Source organism: Polypterus senegalus, chromosome 8, assembly GCF_016835505.1.
Source record: "Polypterus senegalus isolate Bchr_013 chromosome 8, ASM1683550v1, whole genome shotgun sequence".
NCBI lineage: Eukaryota > Metazoa > Chordata > Cladistia > Polypteriformes > Polypteridae > Polypterus > Polypterus senegalus.
In genome coordinates, this window is record NC_053161.1 from 10,095,903 (window position 1) to 10,118,684 (window position 22,782).

Genomic DNA, 22,782 nt, shown 5'->3' on the forward strand with positions numbered 1-22,782 from the left:
CTGATCTGATGCAAAAAAATGTGCAGATGCAAGGCTGAACCAAGTGGAATGGGAGAGTGCTACACAAGAAATTAAGTCTGAGGTCCCAGACAAACATTTCCCCTCCAGTCACCCAATTAGTACAAATGGTGGTTAAGAGTAGATCTAAAAATCAGAATGTGCAGAAACTACTGAAATGATGAACAAAAAAAATGTTGCAGCTGGAACCATTTTTCAAAATACCTAGGAAGTTCTGCGAGAACTGCATGAGGCTGTTCCTGACTGATACAGGTGACATTTGAAGTATACTACCAGAGGCCAATGAAAAGTCGGGCGGCTTGTTTTGTTATCTTTTTAAAATATTCTTGCCATTCTCAGTGGATTTAACCTAATGAGAGGCTTTGTAAAGAGGATGCACCTTGGGTACTCCATTTTTTATTTAACAGCTTTCCTATATACAGGCAGCCGTTCATGGGATGTGAAATTCAAACTACAGTGAATTTTTTATTCACATTCTGATATCTGTAATTTTTTTTTATTTTGAGACTGGGGTGTGGATGAATTTTTTGACGAACTGCATTGTGACACTGTCTTGTCACTATAATCAATATTTCTATAATGCACAACCTTGATACAACAGGATAATTGATAACACTGTCTGGACGCCTCCAAACTACATTAAATGGAAAAAATTAACACACTGCCTTGACTTGTCACAATTATTGATAAGGTGTAGGCCTGCCCTGTGTTGGTGAATAAACAAGCTGCTAACTGGTCCCTGATGAAGACCACAAATACAATCTCTTCACCTTCAAGGCAGAGCTCACTGACTGACTTGTTTTTTTAAGACAAGAAGAAATTGACAAAAGCCCCAAGAGACATTAACTTAGTGGAGTTTGTGCATATATGAATATCAGCAGGCATCATCATGCAACATGCATAAGTCCATTTTCTCAAGGACAAAAACAAAATTTTCTTTGCCCATACCAGGTTCCCTCCCTATCCCCCTAGCTCCCAGACCCTTCTGAACCTCCCAGTATAATTCCTCCCATCCATCATGTTGAGCATAGCTCTGACTGCACCAAATTTGATTCCTGGGCAAATCAGTCAGGTGTCACTGCTGGCAAGGAGACACACAGCGCTCTTGCCCTTTCAAATTAGAAGGTGTTACCCAGCCTGACAAAACAGCTAGCAAGCATCTGACCTTACCAGCGCATCACTGACCTGGCAGATGACCCACTGCTGAGGAGATTAAGAACATATTTGTCAATTTATGCTAGCATGTGCAGTGCATCACTGTTGTTGAGATTATGTAGTACAGGAGCATTTGTCTGCTAATCTTTTTGGTATAATTGTCAAGAGGTAGATGTAACTGTGCATTTTTGGGCTTGTCTGTTTGTTTGTGTGTGTGTGTGTGTGTCTGCATGCTTGGAGGCAATGGTTCTTACAGTAAACACTGTCAATACTCAGTACTAAATCAGCAGAATGCAGCACATGTGGAAAACTGTATCAATTATTGCAATGGCCTATTTAAATTGATGATTAGCTGGAAATCCTATAAGGTCATGTGGTCACCATGCAAGCAACATTACTTGCACAGTCACATACTCTACTTAGCACAATCTTAGATCCAATGCCGGAGATTTTCTGTCATAGTCAATCAATCTTTTGTCATAAACCAGAGCACTCCATCAAAGTGCCTTACAATTCAATTAACAACGTTATTATCCTTCCATTTCCTGATCCCACTTAATCCAGTTTTTCCAATGCTTTTACAGTAGCATTACACACAAGGCAGAAACCAATCCTGGTTGAGGTGACAATTTTAACATAAAAAAAGAAAATACAGGGAAAAAAATAATTTACAAGTACAGGCAGCTGAGATAAAGGATGAAATATAAAAGGCAGCATATAGCAAACACTTGCACAGATTAAAATTGAATAAGGGATGGCTACAAAGATAAATAAATATTCACTAGAAATGAAAGGTTGAAACCGAGTTAGAAAAACTGCTTAAGAGGTTTGTCAATGTCTTACAGAGTATCTAGAGCAGGGTTAAGGAGTATATAACATAAGCCAATTTGTGTTTTCTATTACACACACTGAAATTCTTCATTTTAATATTTTCTTGTCTATTATGGTTAATGTTGACTGGGGTTGGGAGCACACCCAGTCCTAATTGGCTGGACATGCTAGCAATGCTGACAAACTTCTTATTTGTGCAAAATTGGACTCACAAGTGAATTGTTTTTTTGGACAGCAAAACAACAATGAATCAGAGTGCCTTGTACTTGTAAAGTGTAACCAGTCAGTAGCGATTAAAATGCTAATTTCAAAAATGAAAGTATAAAAAAATCCACTTGCAATGAAAACTATGTGCAACACTGAACAACCCATATGCATCACCAACACCATTTATGGACCAATCAAGACCAAAAAGTTGCTACAGTTTTAGTATTTTTGTCATAGACTTAGAAAAGAGATATTTCACCTTTGTGGACATAGGTAAGAATAAGGGGTGAACACTGACAATGGATGTTATTTCAAACTAAACAAAGATGAGGAAGATGCAACAGTCCCAAAAAAGTCAATCAGATGTACTGATGTACAGATGTAATTCAACAAGACTTCAACTGCACTGCCATTTAAGATCAAGTTTAAGCAATGAGCCATTACTAAAAAAGATTCCACCAGCACAACTCCAACATAAACTCAGTACAGCCTAGAACATTGCCCCATCAGAGTTTCACATTAAAGCCAAATAAAGTAAATATGCTGACCTTACTGTGGAAAAATCTGACTGTTTGCAATTTTGTAATGATTATTTGTTATAATTATACAACTTCTACTAGCATTTTATTTATTTGTTATGTATAGACTAATGGATGCATGTTTGATTCAATATTTGATTAAACAGAGAAAAGCATTTTATACTTCTACATATTATATATGCTACTGTTAACAGTGGAGCAACTGGCATTTTTTGAAACTAAAAAGCACGGTTTTTAAACAAAATGCATTTAAAAATTGACTGCAAAAATGTATTATAATGATCAACCTTTGTATTACCACTCACAATTGGCATTTTTTAATAAATGGCTTACCAGCACACCCCTAACAATTACTACTACTACAACTACATGAGACAGGATCAATGGGTATACATTCCAGAGTAGGGGCTGTCAGAGCTTTACTTATGAACAGCCTATAAATTAGAGGAGCTAACGGGGATATGGGCATTTGCTACAGGACACCGTGGCTTCCTGGATGCCTTTCAACCTCTAATTTGATTTGTGGGTACTTTAACTATAACAAATTAGATATGTTTTTATCCAGTGACATAAAGCTTCTGTGCAGAGAGCAGTGTTCACTACTGATGTCAGAGCTTGTCAGCAGCATGCTGTCTGTCTGTATGTGCTTGGCCATGCGATTTCTGTTTAGTTTTATAAGAAACTGTTTGCTCTGAAAGCATTTTAGCAGTTGGAACTGCAGATTTTCCTGCTCCTTCCTATTTAGTAGTTTTTTTTTTTGTCATTTACTCATCCAGGTACTTTGTATTTGTGACAGCAGGGTAAAGGGGTAGAATGTTTTCACAAACTCTTAAATGGAAATTCTCAGTAGTTATCAGGCTGTTAATGCAGGATTCTAGCATAGCTTTATTCTATTGCAATAGTAATAAATGGTAAATTCAAGTGATTGTATTGCAGAAGCAAGAGCAAAGAAACAAGGCCACTGTTGTAAGTTGCTTGGATAACAGTTGGCTTAGTGGATGAAAGCAGTCAGCATAACATCACCTCTCAATATCTTTAACAGCAACACTTAAAGATGTTCCCCACAAGCAAATTAAAGAGATACAGAGGATGGGGAACCAGTCCAGAGAGGAAGGGACAGATGTTTGAAAAAACAGATAAAGTGAAAATACACCAAATGAAGCAACAACTTCGAGATAATAGTATCCATTCACTAATGTCCTGGATGGAGTATGACAAAAACCTGGATGTTTCTAAAGTAGAAGACTGAGAAGTGATTGCTGGGTGCTACTTTTCAATGAAACAGGCAAATGGGCAGAGAAACTGCTACAGAAGACTTGCCGAGGGAGGTACAAAACCTGTTTCATAGGTAAAGGTCCTCGTTGGGAAGGTGCACAAGGTCGTTGTCAGACATGATGGTGAATCTAGTTCTCCTTGTCCACAATAAAACTGAAAACACATGTAGAAGAAGGCAGGCGGTTATGAACAAGAGTAAATCAGAGGTAGACTGGATACATGTTGCTCTCGTATACACTGCTTAAACTCTGCAAAGCCAAGTAAGGTTCAAGGTATCACAAAGCATTTATATTCCTTTAATAAGAAATAAGACCTATACTATGGTAGGTATTAAATCCTTTGCCATTTTTATCTATGTAACATCTTTTAGAGAGTTCTATTGACTGAAGTCTTCAGCAATTGCTAGATTTCATGAGAGGCTCCATTATGCAGTATATACAAGTATTAAAGGTATTAAGAAATAGCTTTGCTGTTGTTATTCCCCCCTGCAAACTTTAAAGTATTTCTTGTAAATAAAAGTTCTTAACATCATAAGATGTTCAACAAATTAGAGGAGACCATTCAGTCCATCAAGGTTGTCTCAATACTTCATCCAGGTAATTCTAAAAGGTGTCACCTGGACGACTTGGTATACTGCTCCAGATTCACACAGCCTTTCATTTAATGTAATCGTTCCTGGCTTCCTGTTTTGAACATGTTTACTCAAAGAAGACACTTTCTTCCTTTGATGTTAAAAAGTTCTTGCTTCATTTAACATATGTTTTGTATTTCAATCTGATATGGTGCCTGGACTGAATCTGGCTGGAGAGTATACTGGACAAATTATAATGCGTTATAATGCATTGTGCGCTTTACTTTCACAAATATGACAAAAGTATTTTTTACTGAAAATTTCAAACACAATGAAATATTGTTTTCGATAAGGAATGGGAAAATGACATTTGTATTTTTACATTGATAGGTGAGGGGATGAAGCAACAGAAATATGACCAGGCTCACAACCAGAGAAGACTGCAGAAACCAAAATATCAGAGTCCAATTTGTGAAGCAAAGATGACAGAGAAAAAAAAAACCAAACAAGTAAGGTTCCTGACCATCAATAAAGTCCTTTAAAGGTAACTACTGATTGCCATCTTTTATACCGGTAGTATAATAATATATACACTTCAAAAACAATGCACAAAATAGCACCATGAAAATGAGAGAAATAGGACGATAACAATTTCAAAGTTTTTCATATAGCATACTAACCAAAAATTAAGCCTAAAAATGAAATGTATATGTTATTATTTGGAAAAGCCTAAATCATGACATAGTCCAATTTCAAATTAACCAAGTCTCTGTAATCTGCTCTCTCTCTCTATATTATATATATATATATATATATATATATATATATATATAAAATCTTAAGCCTAAAAGTGCAACAATTTTGTGCAAAGATTTTATGTGACTTTATATGTCACGCTTTAAGTCAGGCTTATTTGTGTTTGTGTTATTGTGGGCTGCATCAGGAGTGGGCAGGAGGACGAGTATAGGAAGCTAATCAAGGACTTTGTTAAATGGTGCGACTCAAACCACTTACACCTGAACACCAGCAAGACCAAGGAAATGGTGGTGGATTTTAGGAGGCCCAGACCCCTCATGGACCCCGTGATCATCAAAGGAGACTGTGTGCAGAGGGAACAGACCTATAAATACCTGGGAATACAGCTGGATGATAAATTGGGCTGGACTGCCAATACTGCTGCTCTGTGCAAGAGAGGACAGAGGCGACTATACTTTCTTAGAAGGTTGGCATCCAACATCTGGAATAGGATGCTGCAGAGGTTCTATCAGATGGTTGTGGTGAGCGCCCTCTTCTACGCAGTGGTGTCCTGGGGAGAAAGCATAAAGAAGAAAGACGCCTCATGCCTGGACAAACTGGTAAGGAAGGAAGGCAGGCTCTATTGTAGGACGGAGCTGGACAGGTTGACATCCGTGGCAGAGCGACGGGTGCTGAGCAGGCTCCTGTCAATAATGGAGAATTCACTGCATCCATTAAAAAGGGTCATCTCTAGACAGAGGAGCAACTTCAGCAGACTGCTGTCACTGTCCTGCTCCACTGACAGACTGAGGAGATCGTTCCTCCCCCACACTATGTGACTCTTAAATTCCACCCAGGGGGTGGTAAACGTTAGCATTATACAAAGTTATTGTCTGTTTTTACCTGCATTTTTATCACTCTTTAATTTAATATTGTTTTTTGTATCTGTATGCTGCTGCTGGATTATGTGAATTTCCCCTTGGGATTAATAAAGTATCTATCTATCTATTTTAAAACCTACATATATATGTTTGGTATTATTCTTTCGGAATTTATTAAACTTTAATGTGATGTTGTTAGATTTTCAGATTCTTATTCTGTTTTTAAATTATAAACTAAAAAATATCAAGAACTCACATCCCAAGATTTATCCACGCCTGGGGCCAGAAATAAACCACAAATAGTAGGAAAGCTGCTGTACAGGATTTTAAATGTTCAAATCACCTCACAAGATGCAGATCACACGGCACGGCTGCAGCAGGAAGCCAGCAGCTGATCGAGCAAAGAGGAGGTTTAAAAAAAAACCTATTTGTTTCCCATTGTATCACCGTTTAAGAGGGGGTTTTGGAGGAAAGACCACATTTCCTTGGGGTGCATTCAGCACCCATCTTCACAACACAAGCAGCAGAAACGCGCACGGGGGTTTGGTTGGCGAGCGAAGCGAGGAGGGGATGAACCCCCTAGTATATTATAAAATGCAGCCTTAAAACAAAACATTGCAAAAAGGTAGGGTTTTTGGAGTTTTGCCCTGATCAAAGCAAAGAAACAGCCTTAACTCATAATGGAAATGATGTTTTAATCTTCAATGATGTGGGAAATGCAATGATCACAATACTCTTTTTATGCTTTACAGCTTTTGATTATATTAACTAAAACATTCTACTATATAGGGTCAAGAATTTAGTTGACCTATCTGGCACTGGTTTTGGATAGTTTACCACATACTTACCAAATCATTTTTAATATGTACTGAAGTCTGGAATTAGGTACAGTGTTCCTCAGGATTCAGGGCAGGGATATCTGTCCTTGTGTTGCCATTAAGAGATATGATTCTGAAACCTAGAATGAATGATCATTTGCTATGCTACTGTAATGATACTGCTGTAGGGCAGGCTGGCATCACCCAGTTTGCTTTGCTTTGGCAAACAAGTCTTTTGCATAACAGGCAGCTGCCAGACCCTCTCTAATTCAGTTAAAGTGTCAGTTTTCCTCACAGTGTTGGCTTCCCTTTGAAATGCAGTTTCTGGGTCTCATCTGATGAGAACAATCAAAATCACAGACAAATGACATCCAGGTATGTCTACATGATGCACCATTTAAACAGTCAGTGAACAATGACATAACGCAACAACTTGCAACTTTGATGGACAACACTTTGCACCAATTGTCAACCAAAAGTTTGGGCTTAGTTGCATCCAAGAAGTCAATAGCAAAAATGTCCATTCCATCCTTTATAACACATTGAAAGCACTCTTTATGCCTTCTGTAAGTTTGGCCTGGCTGTAATTTTTGCTACATAGCAGGAACCCTGTTGTCTAGGGTGTGGCCACAAGAAAGGCTGGATGTAACAAGGTGCTAGAGCAGAAGACAATAATGTCTTAGTCTATAATGAACCTGATAGTCTTTTACTCTGCCTTTTTCACAGGATCAGAGTTTCATTTTCTATGAAATGTAACTGCAGTTTTGTTATACTGTCTTCTCTTGCCAAAGAAATCTAGTATACATTACATTATCATTTAAATCTATCACAAATGACTTCTACCAAGCAGGACAATGCAGGGCCTCAACGGTACACATTTTCATTTTTACTAATATCTTAATCAGAGGCTAATTTGTGGTGGTGGAGGCTCACACTATGGATCTAGGAATTTACAATTAGCCATCAGCATGGAACTTGGCAAAACCATGTACACAAGTAGGTCCACGTGGCTGCATTTCTCCTAGTGGTTCATTAATATTTTGCTATTTTTTCTTTTTGTAAATTGCAGGCAATTTGCATTGAACAGGCTGAGGTGCAAAGTGACAATCAATATTGGGCTCCTCTGCAGAGCTTGTAATATGCCGCCATCTCAGTTTATTGGAACTGAACTCTCTCATTTCTAATTTATTTAGAGAGAAAGCATGACAGGGGCATTGGGGAGGCAGCATACAGATCTGTAAACTAAACTGACTGAAAACAAATCAAGTCTGTAGAAAAATAATATTAGGACACTACCATTACCCTTCGATATTTCCGTATAAAGGGCAATAATATCAGTGCCTTAATATGCACAATATAAAAAAACGGTGCATTCATTCACTTTTAGCAGAATTGACTATTGTAAGGCTTTATTACCAGGCTCTAAAAACCAGTCTATTAAATGTCACAGACAAAGCTCAAATCTCTAATGTGACATTGCTTAATGCTTTTTCAGCATTTACAAATCCTTTTGTTGCAGCAGTTTAATAACTACAAACTTACAAAGACCACATTTTAAGTAACAGACATGAGTGATGATTTTAAAGTTTTTAAAAAATAACTACAAAGAACATCATGTAAGAAATTTTACTGATTAAAAGGAACCTTGCAAGTCAAATCAATCTTTAAACCCTCAACCTCATAGATGTAAAAAATAATTGGAAAAGATTATTCAAATTGTAGTAAATACATAACGCCATTTGCCTAACAAGCTGCTTAAAAATTCTGAATACTGCTTTGAAGAGTATTGTTCATACTGACTATATTCTTATGATGATTTGCAGATTTAATAATAGAAAGTTAACTGAATACCACTGGGACTATATAGATATACACATAAACAATTCATCCATCCACTTTTTATACCCACTTTTATCCTAAGCAGGGTCACAAGGCAGGAACAATTACTGGACAGGGTGCTAGTTCATCACCCAGTTTAAACAACAAATTACTGGAAAACTTTATTACTCAGCTGGCTAAGGACTGAAACAATGTTTCTTATAGGCTATCTCAGATGGTGCAGATCTCTACAGGACTCGTTTCATCTTACACTAAAGCCCCTCTATACAGACACACTGGCACAAGCCCACTTTTTCCCGGCAACAAAGAATACGTTTGGAAGGTGAATTGAAAATACTAAAATAAGATAGCTTTCTTAAACTTTTATTTCCATTATTTCATAGGAGTGTTTACATTAAGGAAAATGTGCAGCATTTTTACAATAAATTTGATTTTATTTGATCTTATGTTCTTGTCATTTTTAAATACTGCACACTGGCCCTTGAGGTGGAAAACTCCTGCAGGTGTAGATGTCTGCCACTGGGTTCTGGCTTTCCACAACCTCTTGAACAATCTGTCTTTCTTAATAACAAAACAGTCACTGTCTGAATGTTTAAGGTAGTCTGATCACATCAAACTTGAGCTATACACCTGATATACATGTGGTGAGAGGAGGTTGGTAGAATTATACAGTACTTCTGGTATGTGAGCTGCATTCAGGTGTTATTACACCAGGGTAAATCTCTCTCCTCTCTTCCCTTGCTTCTCTCTGGTGATTGTGTGGTTAGGTTACATTCTTGTCTTTAAATTTATTTTTCTCTTGCTTCCAATAGTTATGGGAAAGTGGGTATGTGGGAGGCAGGAAGGTGTTGTTCTTTGGGTTTTTCATTGCCTTTATGTAATACTGTGAATGTCAATGTATCATGTTATATTACATAAAAAAGTGATCACAGAAAAGAGCATTTTAGAAATTTCATATTAGCAAAAGTATTTTTAGATATAACATTAGAGGGATCAACCAATCTGCACTACCTAATATGAAGGCCAGACATCCAACTGGTCAGCAGATTTTGTGATTATATTTAAAAGCTACTGCTTTTTTTTCTTACATTTCATTGATTGTATCATTTTACATGCTTCATTCTTATGGATTTTTTTTGTTTGTAGTTATTTTTTTTAAGGATAAGAGTCATTTTCAATTGCCACATATAGTATACCAACATTAAGAGCCATCTCCAAACAGGATTCGTATGAGAGCTGTTGAGTGTGTGTGTGTAACTGTGACCTGTGATGGACTGGTTTACTATCTTCGATTTGTCCTTCCTTTCCAATCAGGTGCAGGTGGAAAAAGCTCGGACCCGGTCATCTTAAAAAGTGGATCAATGATGGATGGATGAATAGCTAAAATTAACCACAGAAAAACATCCTATACAACATACTTTATACCACTAGAACAAAAAGTAACACTGAAAGACTTAAAGCTGGATGTGACATTACACTACTGCTTAGGTATTTCTTCTCGTGGAAGAGGTGTCCTTGGGCTTTCGAAGCAAAAATTTACATAGCTGTGAGGTTTTTGAACTGTCTTTTAAAAGTCTCAGCTTCTTCTGCAGAAATGCATGGCAGGATTAATTTGCCGTTCTCTCCTAATGAAGTGTTAGACATTTGATAGATTTGTCAGTTAATTGTTTTATTTATTTATTTACAAATGAGTATTAGACTTCGTGGGTGTTCAAGTTAATGGATTTTTGGCCTGAATGTTAAAACATTTTATAAACGTAAATCACTTTGGAAAAATGTCCACCTTCAATAATATAAATAAATATACGCTGCACAACAAAGTTTTTGCTTCTTGAACACTGTTGGGAGTTTCTTATAGATTTTTGGGTGCTGATCACGAATATCACATCATAATTTACCCATCACGTACCGTTTCGGTTTTGTCATGATTTTTTCTTATATTTGTATCCAAACATTTTCACTCCCGTAAGTGACTTATGAACAATGGTTTGTGCAGCCCCCCTGCATGTCCAGCCATTGAATCAGGCCAGCTTGGAAGCTGTTCTGTGGAAGCTGACATCCTGGGCAGGTCTGAACGACCTTGACGCTGTCTCAGCATGCTATAAAGGTGGCTTGCATACACCGATCCTGCTCATTTGGTTTATATCGATAGTCAGTGTGTATGTATAGTATCAGTATAGCAAAGTATAGTATCTGTAGCAATATAATAGTAAGTAAGCTTGATACTACAGACGTTTTGGTGTCAGGCGATATGTCTCGTCAATGTCGTAACAACTGCAATACATTCTGCTATATCTGTGGTGAATATACACTTGCGCCTTGGAGACATTGGATGACTGCTTTTGTGAAGAAAGCTTATCATCTGAATTGGTGATCAAGACAAGGAATGGGTGCCTTATATTTGCTGTGCGACATGTGCTGTCTGTCTGAGAGCCTGGCTCAGAGGCACTTGAAAGATGATGCCGTTTGCTGTTCCGATGATATGGTGAGAACAGAAAGACCATGTGACGGACTGTTACTTCTGTTTGACTAATGTGTCTGGTTTCTCTACCAAAAACAAGAAGTTAATTGAATATCCTAATCTGCCTTCAGCAATGAGCCACATGACGACAGTCTTCCAATTCTGAAACCACAAGAGGAATCGACCCTAGACAAACCAGATGAAGAAACTACAATGCAGGGTAGTGACAGTGACATTGACCAAGATTTTGAACCGTGCTCATCAGGCAATCCACATCTGATAACACAGTCCGAATTGAACTATTTGGTCAGATATTTGGGTCTGTCAAAAGCAAAAGCCAAGCTGCTGGGTTCAAGAATGCAGGAATGGTGTTTGCTGTCACCAGGTACAAACATTTCTGTATTTCGAGGCCGACATCATGATATAACCAAATTTTTTGCACAAGTCGACAGTCTCTGTTTCTGTTGTGACATTAAAGGATTGTTCTCGGCCTTGGGTTGTGATCACAACCCGGAAGAGTGGAGTCTCTTCATTGATTCATCAATGTTATGCCTGAAAGCTGTTCTGCTATACAATGGCAGCATTTATCCTTCAGTACCTGTTGGCTATGCAGCACACATGAAAGAAACCTATGAGAATATGGAACTGTTGCTGTAGCATGTCCAGTATAGCAGGTACAACTGGAATATCTGTGGAGATCTTAAAGTCATTGCTCTGCTACTAGGACTACATCTCGGCTTTACAAAGTACTGTTGTTTCATCTGTGAATGGGACAGCAGTGCCAAAGAGTCACACTGTTCTCAACAGAACTGGCCACTCCATAAAAAGCTAGTTCCAGGACAGAAAAATGTGGCACATGAATCACATGTCGACCTGGCAAAGATATTTTTGCCTCCTCTTCACATAAAACTGGGACTCATGAAGAATTTCATGAATGCACTGAACAAGGAAGGCAAGAATAACTGACGCCAAAATCAAAGAGGGCATTTTTGTTGGCCCCCAGATCAGACATGTTATGAGTGACAAGCGGTTTGAAGATCTGTTAGTTGGGCCAGAAAAAATTGCCTGGAAAGACTTCACAGACGTTGTTGACAATTTTCTGGGCAATTACAGAGCCCCAAACTACATACAGCTGGTAGACAAACTTCTCAAAGCATACAAGACAATGAAGTCCAGCATGTCACTCAAGATTAATTTCCTCCACTTACACTTGGACTTCTTCTCTGCAAATCTTGGTGCTGTCAGTGACGAACACGGTGAAAGGTTTCACCAGGACATTGCTACGATGGACAAACGATACCAGGGCAACTGGAATCCGTCAATGCTTGCTGACTTCTGTTGGACACTGCAACGTGATGCACCAGACCATTGAATACATAAGAAAATCAGGAGCAAAACACTTTTAATTTTGTTGAATTTAATAGCTTATGTGAAACATAAACGTGACTAAATACGTTACTGTCAGTAAACATATAAATGTCTATTTCTCAGAATTCCTGATGCAGTAAAACCAAATTTATATTTGAGCATAGCCAGTAGGTACCTGTCACAATCAGCAAAAACTTTTCAGGAAGTAAGACTTTTCAAAAAAATAGTTGTACAGTGATCTTCTTCTTCTTCTTTCGGCTCCTCCCGTTTGGGGTTGCCACAGCGGATCATCTGTCCGCATATGGATTTGGCAAAATTTTACACCGGATGCCCTTCCTGATATAACCCTCCCCATTTATCCAGGCTTGGGGCCAGCACGAAGAAACACACTGGTTTGTGCATCCTCTGTACAGTGATATAAAATAAATATCACTTTTGTCAGGACACAAAATGCAGATAATTATTCTAATGAGAAGAAGACAAGACAGTTAACTTATAAACATATTATTGACTTTTTTGTTGTTGCTTACGTACAGTATCTGTTTGGAGAGAGAGAGAGAATTCAGGAATTTTGAATATACAGTGATTCAATGCATAAGTGATTGGGGCTGGCAAGATCATATACAGAATGTGAGCCTAAGTCTCAGAGAGTAGATAGAAGCAGCAGGGGCCAGTTTTACTTTTTCCAATTACAGTAAATGCACACACACAAACAACAAACATAAAAAGGTGGACATGTGAGAAAGGGGTTCTTACTTTTTGCTGGCAGCCTGTATCCACTTGTCATTTTTGCTTTGCCAGTCTCACAGCCTCCCAGAGTAGCACATTCCTTCTTCAAGAGAGGGCCTGCGGCACGGTGGATACAACCGTCCACTGTAAAACAAGATGGGGATGAAATTAAGTGGGAGTGACAGCAGAAAGTATGAGAAATAGATCAAAACCTGCTCTGTCTCACAGAAAATCAATGTTGCTGGCATCACTTGCAAAATACCCATTGCATTGTAAGAGTTTAGGAGGTTTAAAGTTATTGAGGCCTCCATCTGAAAAGAAGTCATCAGAATCAAGTCAAGCATGCCAAAACACTGACAAACTAAATATATCAGGTTATTGTTGTGCACTGGTATATCCTCGACAGCAGGTTTTTTAACTTTGGCTAATATACAAACTGTACCATTTCACATGAAACCTAAAAGATGGAATACAGCCAATTGACTGTGCAATGGGAAGTCTATACTAAAACCAGGCTCAACTTGGCTGATGACACTTTTCAAGCAAATTACTAGAAATGTGGAGCAATAATTTTGCAGTGGCAAAGTCTAAATACCAACAGTCACACATTGTTCATGAGTAAATATGGGGAAAAACAAAAAGATCCACATTTATTAGAAAAATGTGCACAAGCTGCAAATAGCTGCCACAGTGAAACTTGTTCAATTACTTTTACTATTTTTCAAAATATATACATTATAATGAAAGACTTAAAACAAACCAATCAGACATTTAATATTATAAAGGCCATATTGCAAAGTAGAAAATACCAATCAAAAACATAATCAATGAAAAATTTCAGAGAGTTAAGATGCATTTAATGTAAAACATCACTCTTACCCAATTTGGAGAGGTGTTTCAAAAGAAGAAAATACATAAATAAGGCCCCTGATAAAATAGTTCCTCATTCAAATTAAAAAAAAACTGGAGATAAAACAGAGGCAGGAGCCCAGCAGTTTCATTTTAGAATAATAATAAATTCTTGCCAACTTCTGAAAAAAAACTCTGCACTGTTTCGCACAAAGTATATTTTTTTCTAGTTTTAGGTAATATTAAAAAATGTCACTTTTCCACTGAGGTATGAAGGTTGAATTGGTACTAAAATTCTGACTTTGGTATCGATACCAGCTTTAGACCTCAATACCAGTACTAAAACGGTTCCAAAGCAAAAAAAACTAATAACTCTCCCCAAACTAACACCTCTCCCTTTTACCAGCAGATTCATCCACTGAGCACACATGCACATGTTCTCCTGTACCCAACACTCCATTTATCAATAAGATGATCCTTCTCTTTGGACTATCCAGCCAGTTTACATTAATATGTTTAGGGTGGTTTTCTGAATTGGGTCCCCCTTGGAATTCTGATTGTGCTTATAAATGACAGAGAACAAAGTGGTTGAAAACTATCATTTACTTTTTTTTTCGCTCACCCCAACCTCCATGCACACACACCTCCCTTGTACACAGCAATCCATAAATCAAAACACAATTTAAATCCAATTGAGCATGCCTTCCATATGATAAAGAGCAAACTTAAGGGGACAAGCCCCTGAAACAAGTAGGAGCTGAAGATGGCTGCATTAGAGGTTTGACAGAGCATCACCAGATACTCAGCACATGGTGACATATATGAATCACAGACTTGAAGTGATCATTACATGCAAAGGTTATGCAACAAAGTACTAAATATGACTGTGTTAATATACCTACCATTTCTATCCATCCATCCATTATCTAACACGCAATATCCTAACTACAGGGTCACGGGAGTCTGCTGGAGCCAATCCCAGCCAACACAGGGCGCAAGGCAAGAAACAAACCCCGGGCAGGGTGCCAGCCCACTGCAGGGCGCGGGCACACACACACATGCACACACTAGGGACAATTTAGGATCGCCAATGCACCTAACCTGCATGTCTTTGGACTGTGGGAGGAAACCAGAGCACTCAGAGGAAACCTACGTAGACACGGGGAGAACATGCAAACTCCACACAGGGAGGACCTGGGAAGCGAATATTATGGTGCCCAGAAATGGGGAGGACCATCTAGAAAAAGTATTGTCATTTCTACATAGTGTGACCAAAACATATGAAAATACCCAAAACAAAAGTCTGCAATGTGCACTTTAATCATGTCTGAATTGTTTGCTTTGTAATCTTAAGTTGTGGAGAAAAGGAGTAAATGAAAGAAAAATGTGTCTTTGTCCTAGACATTACGGAGGGCACTGTATGTTTCGAAGAAAGGCTTGGAATTCAAGTTATATTTAATATGGATATTAAAATCAAACAGACTGTCCCGTTGGAGTTCTGATCATGCTTAGAAATGACTGAGTGTGAGATGCTTGAAAACTACATTTACTTTCAGTAATTAACAAAATGCTGGTACTGCAATGTTTTAAAAACTAGATTTTTCAGTACCAGCCTACCCTAATTAGAATAATTCTGGTTATGCAAAATTAGTTGACAAGCTAACAATGTATAGTAGGAAATCACTGTGAGTTTATCTCACAATAATAATATAGTCACATTATTCTGTGTAATGCAGTTAGAGGATTAGGAATAACTGATAGTTTGACAGTGGAAGATGAGTAAATACACCACTATATTATCTAGTAAGGGCAGTGCTAGATTGAATTGTTCACAATTAGGGTTCAATCCCTGAAATATTTTGAATAATATTAATCTTAGAAAGATGTTTTTGTCCATTTATCATTAGCTGAAATGTATTTATCAGTTTCCTTTACAAGAGTTTTCAGGTAGTCACATGCAAGTTGCTCCAGTTCTCCTGAGTAATTTTTAGTTTTGGGGATAGTACCAAATAATCTTTTGTGTAACTTTTATCTAACCAGCAGACTAATTTAAACAACTCATTTGAAATCTTGAATATTAGAAATATTTCAAGCATTAACTAAATCATGCTATGTTCAACATTCACAGTTCATTTCAAATGATCTCATATTTGCTTGAAGAAATTCAAAAAAAGGACAAGAAAACATGAGCTGACAGTTTTTCATCATAGTCACCGAGTTCTTGATGAAGATGAATAGCAAAAAAGCATGCATTCAAATTCTACTTTAATGTATAACATGTCCCTCCATTCATTTTCAGACCAGTGTAATCGATTGTGTACACAACTATATTAAGAGCTGATCCAAACATTACATCAACTTTTTGCTCAAAATCAGTCTGTCAAAACTGGTTTATTTTGCTTTGGTTCTCATTCATCCACCATTACATTTCTATAACAAAATCAGATTTTTTAAAATGTGGTATCAGATGAATTGTACCATTTCACAAAATCTGAATGTGAGCCTTTCACAGTCATATGTGGTTTTGATTTTTACCAAATTCAAATAAACTTTCAAATGACATTTTTAGACTGAAAAATGTGCCTATGTCAGTTTTTAAGATTTTTGAATTTGAATTACCATGTTTGATAGAGATGGAGAACTCTAAACTCAAAATATCTGGAAATAAACAAAAATGCAAAAAAAAGTGAGCAGCACACAGAACAGTTCAGACACAAGTTCATAGACTTGATCGTGGCCAGGAGTGCTCTCTTGTGATAATGTGAAAGTGAGATTCAATGTTCACAACTGATGTGGTGAGGAAGCAACTGCAGTCTGCAGCATACTTACAGTCAGACATGTAGAATGCTCTTTTTAGTGTGGTTTAGGCTCTTTGTTTCCAAAGAAATTAAATAGTTTAAACATGATCAATCCAAAATTGCAAACTACTTTTAATAAATTATGTATACGTGATGGTTTTGTACTTTCATGTTTCAAATTGGAATTAAAAATAATTCAAAAGCCTCTGTGGTACTGCTGTTAAAGGAAGATTTAACACATCTTTTTTTAAATTGCTGAATTTGTCAATGTAAATATCTTCTGTCCTTCTCTATTTGCTTAGTATTGCACATTTGCTGAGAAAATGTAAATTTACAGTAATAGGTTTAACTGGGCATTCATTAGTGGGCAGCTAACAGAGCGTTCCTAATTTTGTATCCATGTACTGCTATATTAGAGACATGTTTAACCATGAGGAGGATGGTTCAGCTAGTCACGGTCTAGAGATTCTGGACTGCAGCCTCTCCTGCAGACTCCTGAACATCAGCTTCAAAGCAAACATTCACCCAATCTAATACCAAATTTCCAAGCCTGCAGAGTATGGAGGTTTTTCCACAAAAAAGGCTGGGAGCAGCCTCAGCCTTCAGGTGACTGTCACTTTATTAGAGTCTGCAGCTCTGGGGTACCAGCTAAATAATCTTACTGCCATATTGTACAATAATCTAATTTTATAGCGTTGATCCACTGTCTCCTTTGCCTTTCAAAAAAATGGAAGAAATTTGTATGCAGCTTGTTACTTCTTGTTATGTGGCCCTGCTTATATTACAGTATTGTGTAAATTGACCACACTTAACCCTTCTACAGCAGATTACAAGAGAAATTAAAAAATGAAGAAAAAAATAAATTATGCTGCAATTTTTAAATCAAGTTAATATGTGAGATTAAATGTTGCTGTTATTTTCTTTACGTTTTTGAAATAAAAGTATTGTCAGTAATTCTGAAAAGGCTCACTATGCTTGTCTGTTATTTTTTATATCAAATTATAACAATAATCAGAGAAATTATTTTATTAATACTCTCTTAAAGGTCCTAAAAGCCTTTATTTTATTAAGCTTCCAATGTTTTAATCTCAGCTGACTTTATGAGGTCTGAAGATTCAGCAAAAGCAAAAATTCTCAACAGTGACTAGCGACTGGTCTAGGAGGAAGAGCAGGTCAGTGCTTTGAAAACTTCCACTGATACAGTGTGTGAAGCAGATGCTCAAAGCAGCTGCAGCCAATTTTAAGAGGCCCATCCCGTCACACTAATACTGCCATGTGATGGAGCAAGCAGGTGGGCAAGATCTCAAAGGGCATCGATCACTCTTGTTTGCTGTGGCGACTGCTCTGATGGGACTCTAAACAATTTGCAGTAATGACTATCTTCATGGAACAAAGCTCATTAATATCCATCTCTTTATCACTAGCTTTCCACTTTTTGCCTGTATAGGACACTCTCACATGTCTATTGTTGTGGTAGGAAACAGTAAGCAGGCTGTTAGTTGCCCCAACCTGTGTAGGTTTTTCCATGTAGGTGCACATTATTCACAGGCCAGTAAACATGTTAAAGCAGCCAGAGCTGGGCCAAGATTGACAACTGTCAGGTGTACAGTATTGGTAGGGTTTAGCCATCAAAGGCCCTCTGATTCAAACTAAATACAGAGCATCTTAGTTTTTTTTTTTTTTTCCACACACCAATAAAACCATCTGGATAAACATCTGTCCAAAACAAGAAACATCAGAAGAAATGGCTACACAGCAAGTTACTGCATCAAATTACAGACCAAAAATCAGATAAAATGAGAAAGAAAAGGAAGCTTTCAAAAAAAAGAAGAATGGCATCTTTTAAGGGGTAATTCAAACGGTAGCTCAGAACTGCTGATGAAAGGACAAAAATATTGCACAGACATATGTATAAAAGAAGAAAAAAGTTTGTGTGATATATATTATACTAGCCGAAGCCCGCCGTAGCATATGGCGGTGTAAGAATAGGAATGGAAAACGGTGAGAAAGGAATTCAGTATAACAAAGGCTTAGGAAACCACCGTCACAGTATAACGAAAATAGCAAGGAGCGAAACCAATGCCAATGGGTGAGAGAGTATCTTCCTGTAGCAGGCTATGGAAAACCATAGACATATATAGATAGACGCCGCATTCACTGTGTTGCCCAGTCGACACGATAAGTCAGTGCGTCCGCCCTATTGCGAGTGGTAAAAGTGCCATTTAAACTAATACAGACAGACGTGGAAACCGGGTTTTCTGATGAAAAAACAATGTTTTAAACAGTATCGTTTACATACAACAGATTTTAGCGAATCGTTTACATGCAATTATTTATATCCATTTATACACTAAATGCGTGTGTATCCCATGGTCTTAGAGTTGCTGGGTGGGGCTCTCTGTCTTGCTTGCCCTTAGTTAGAGTTGGCGGGCAGGGCTCTGTGAGTTGGTGATTGTGGCTCTCTCTCTCTTGTGTGCGGTGTAAAGTCAACGTGGCTCAGAGGTACATGTGGACTTCTGCACAGATGAAAGCGACTGAGGCTGTGTTTGGCGAGTTGTTGCGTGCCTTGAGAGCGACGCTGGACTCAGGAGGAAGGTTACAGTTGGCGTGTGTGGCTCTGTCGTGCGTATCCCATGAGGCGGTAGGAGGGTTAGAGTTGGCGGGCGGGGCTCTGTCTTGCTTGCACTCAGTGTCTTGCTTGCCCTTAGTGAATTATATATATATATATATATATATATATATATATATATATATATATATATATATATAGATTGTATATCCAGTATTTATAATTATATTATATACAGTATGTGTGTGTGGGTGTGTATGTGTAAAAATAGGAAGATTCACAGGTAACTAAAAAAGCAAGGGTGAGCGAGAAAAGGTTAGCATTTAAATACAACAAGAAACAAGCAACCAGCTCCATTTTGGATCATGGCGTCTGCACTCAACATGGTTGACATAGTTATTTCAAAAGGGCAAAAGCTGCCTTCTTTCATTTTAGGGACAAACAAAGGAGTATTAATTACAAAAAATTGGTTTTCACACCTTTAGAAAAGACAGGCAAGGCAGATGGTAGCACTAACTACAGATTTTTTTTTTTTTTTAGCAATACAGCTCATAATCAGATGCAAATTCCGGCCTTTATCCTAACCATTTTATTAAATATGTACATTACATACTGTACTGTATTTCTGATGGGAAGCAGTCAGTGTTGCTGCCCTATATTCCGAGCCTAGCGTTCTGGGTCTGATTTTTGTCCATGAAAGATATATGCAGGTTTTTCTCCAGGCACTTCAGTTTTCTGGTGTCAGTTTTTCCCATATGAGTGCTTCATGTGGGAGGGTCAAAAGACTCCACAACCCACTATCAATATAAACAAAAGCAATTCCAACCCACCAGCAGCAGCACACGACAACGCAGTGGTTGAGAAACACTGCGTTAACTTGTAATTCTGTGAGAGTAAGTGGGTGGGCATTGGAGGGTTCTATTCAGTTCAAGGATGAACTTTGCCTTGCACAGGATGTTGCTGGGTTATAGAGCATTCCATGTGACAGCCTAAAATGGATTACGCAATTTTAAGAATAGTATGTTGCTTGTGATGGCAAACCATTAGACATTCAGTATGATGCTTTTTGTCCAACTACCTATTTTCATTCCTACTTAATCCAGTTTAGGTAGAGAGCTTCTGAAGCCTATCCAAACTGCATCAGGAGTACAGTAAAGACTAGCCTTGGACAGGATGCCAGGCTATCACAGGGTAAATGCTTGCTTTTTAATAAAACTCTAAAACTAATTGGTCTAAACTAATCATCTGACTTCTGATGCTACCTTTCAAATTATGCACTTCTGAGCACCTTCAGTTTTTAACTTTGCTTCCAAGTAAGGTGAAGGCTCATGGGCTTTATTGTTATGATACTGTATTAAATACAGAGATCACCAGAAAACTACTGTTTCTTGAGAGTTGAAACCTTTTGTATGAATATGTATGTAGGTCCTACTTCAATTTCACTTATCTGTTAGGGTTTAAAATGTGTCCAGATATTATGAGCTTCTTTTAACATATAACATGTACAACATTGTTTACTTTTAGTTAAGTTGCATACCCTTATAGCTGGAATTAACACATCATCAGCTTTGCCACATATATCTGAATCCTGACTATATTCAGGTACGTGTACAGATCAGAATCTGAATTTTGATTATATTCAGGTGTCTTTAAACTCATTTTTCAAAGTTGTTTTTACTGTGTATGTGCATGTTGACTTGGGGTGTAAGCTACCGTAAACGGAATTGTTTAATATTAAATGGTTTTGCAAAGACTCCTGATATGGTATATCATGTAAGCCTTTATGAAAGGCTTGTGTTATCAACCAAAGGTTCAACAATATTTCTGACGCCTATCCATGTTGTTCCACACCCCCTTCCCAGATATGGTGATCTGAATAGCCTTCAATGGGACAGAGGTTCAAGACTTATATGACTTATTGTTCTGCCAGTAGTCTTCTTTCTCTAGAAGTTAGCATGTGAAGCTTGATATCTCAATGTATTTATTAATTTCTCTTTACACACTTGAGATTGAAGTGTATCTGTCCCATCTGTTTCAGATTTGGGATAATAAGTTCCTTCATATCGGCATGATTATTGCATGAAAGTTTGTATTTTTGACAAAGATAAATGATGAACTTGGCACAGTTTTAATATTGTTGGAGTGCAGTTCTGAAATTGATCTATGGGTCTATGTGTTGATGTTTTTCATTTTGATTATTTTCACCTGTTCTAATCTAAACACATTAGAGACAATTCCCCTTTAACATGGGTAGTGATTTCCTTCTCATTTTATGCAGCTCTGTAATGGCTAGTGTGATTTTCTATAGTGTAGTGTGCAAGGCCAGTAACATAACTTAAAGAGAAGCTCATAGAATCAGAAGACTAATTAAAAGGGCAAGATCTGTTATAGGAGCCACTCTGGACACCCTGGAGGTTGTAGAGAAGAAGAGAATAAAAACAAAACCTAATACAGTACCATTATGAGCAATGCTGCACATTCTCTCTCTGACACACTGACACTCAGCAATTCAGCCAACAAATCATTCTGCAGTGTGTCAAAAATGCTACTGGGGCTCCTTTATACCGGTGGCAATATGCCTGCAGAATACCTCACTGGGACTGGGAATTCAGAAGTTTTATTTCTTTCAAAATTTTCCACCTTTTATATTCATTCTGGTGTGTTCAGACCATAATGTGTGTGTGTATGTATATATATATATATATATATATATATATATATATATATATATATATATATATATATATATATATATATACATACATATACATACATATATATACACATACATACATACATATACACATACATACATACATACATACATATATATATATATGTATATATATATATATATATACACACTGTTTATATATATATCTATATATGTATGTATTTATTTTATTTGCTTCTGTAAAAAGCCAAATTTCTCCTCAGGACAAATAAAGTTCTGTCTATCTATGACAGTATTGTTAGAAATGTACGTAACAATGGTTGAACACAATTATCACACGTCTTCCTTTATAGTTACTTTTTCTATTTAGCTTGTTTTATTATTATTATTATTATTATTGTAATTGCCATTTACAGCACACAACAATGAGCTCTTCATTCAGATCTTTAATACTTTATTTTATTT

At 37.3% G+C, this 22,782-nt stretch overlaps 1 protein-coding gene across 4 annotated transcripts in view; it reads right to left on the bottom strand.

The window, feature by feature from the left end:
* The window catches only part of macrod1 (mono-ADP ribosylhydrolase 1), a 512,933-nt gene that overhangs the window by 235,042 nt on the left and 255,109 nt on the right, over nt 1–22,782 (bottom strand). For all 4 annotated transcript variants that reach the window (XR_005634620.1, XM_039760705.1, XM_039760704.1 and 1 more), the window contains exon 5: nt 13,455–13,571. Coding sequence is in view for 3 of the 4 variants with exons in the window: in XM_039760705.1 (XP_039616639.1) it covers nt 13,455–13,571 (117 nt within the window). In the remaining variant the exon portion in view is untranslated. The remainder of the gene's footprint in view (nt 1–13,454; nt 13,572–22,782) is intronic.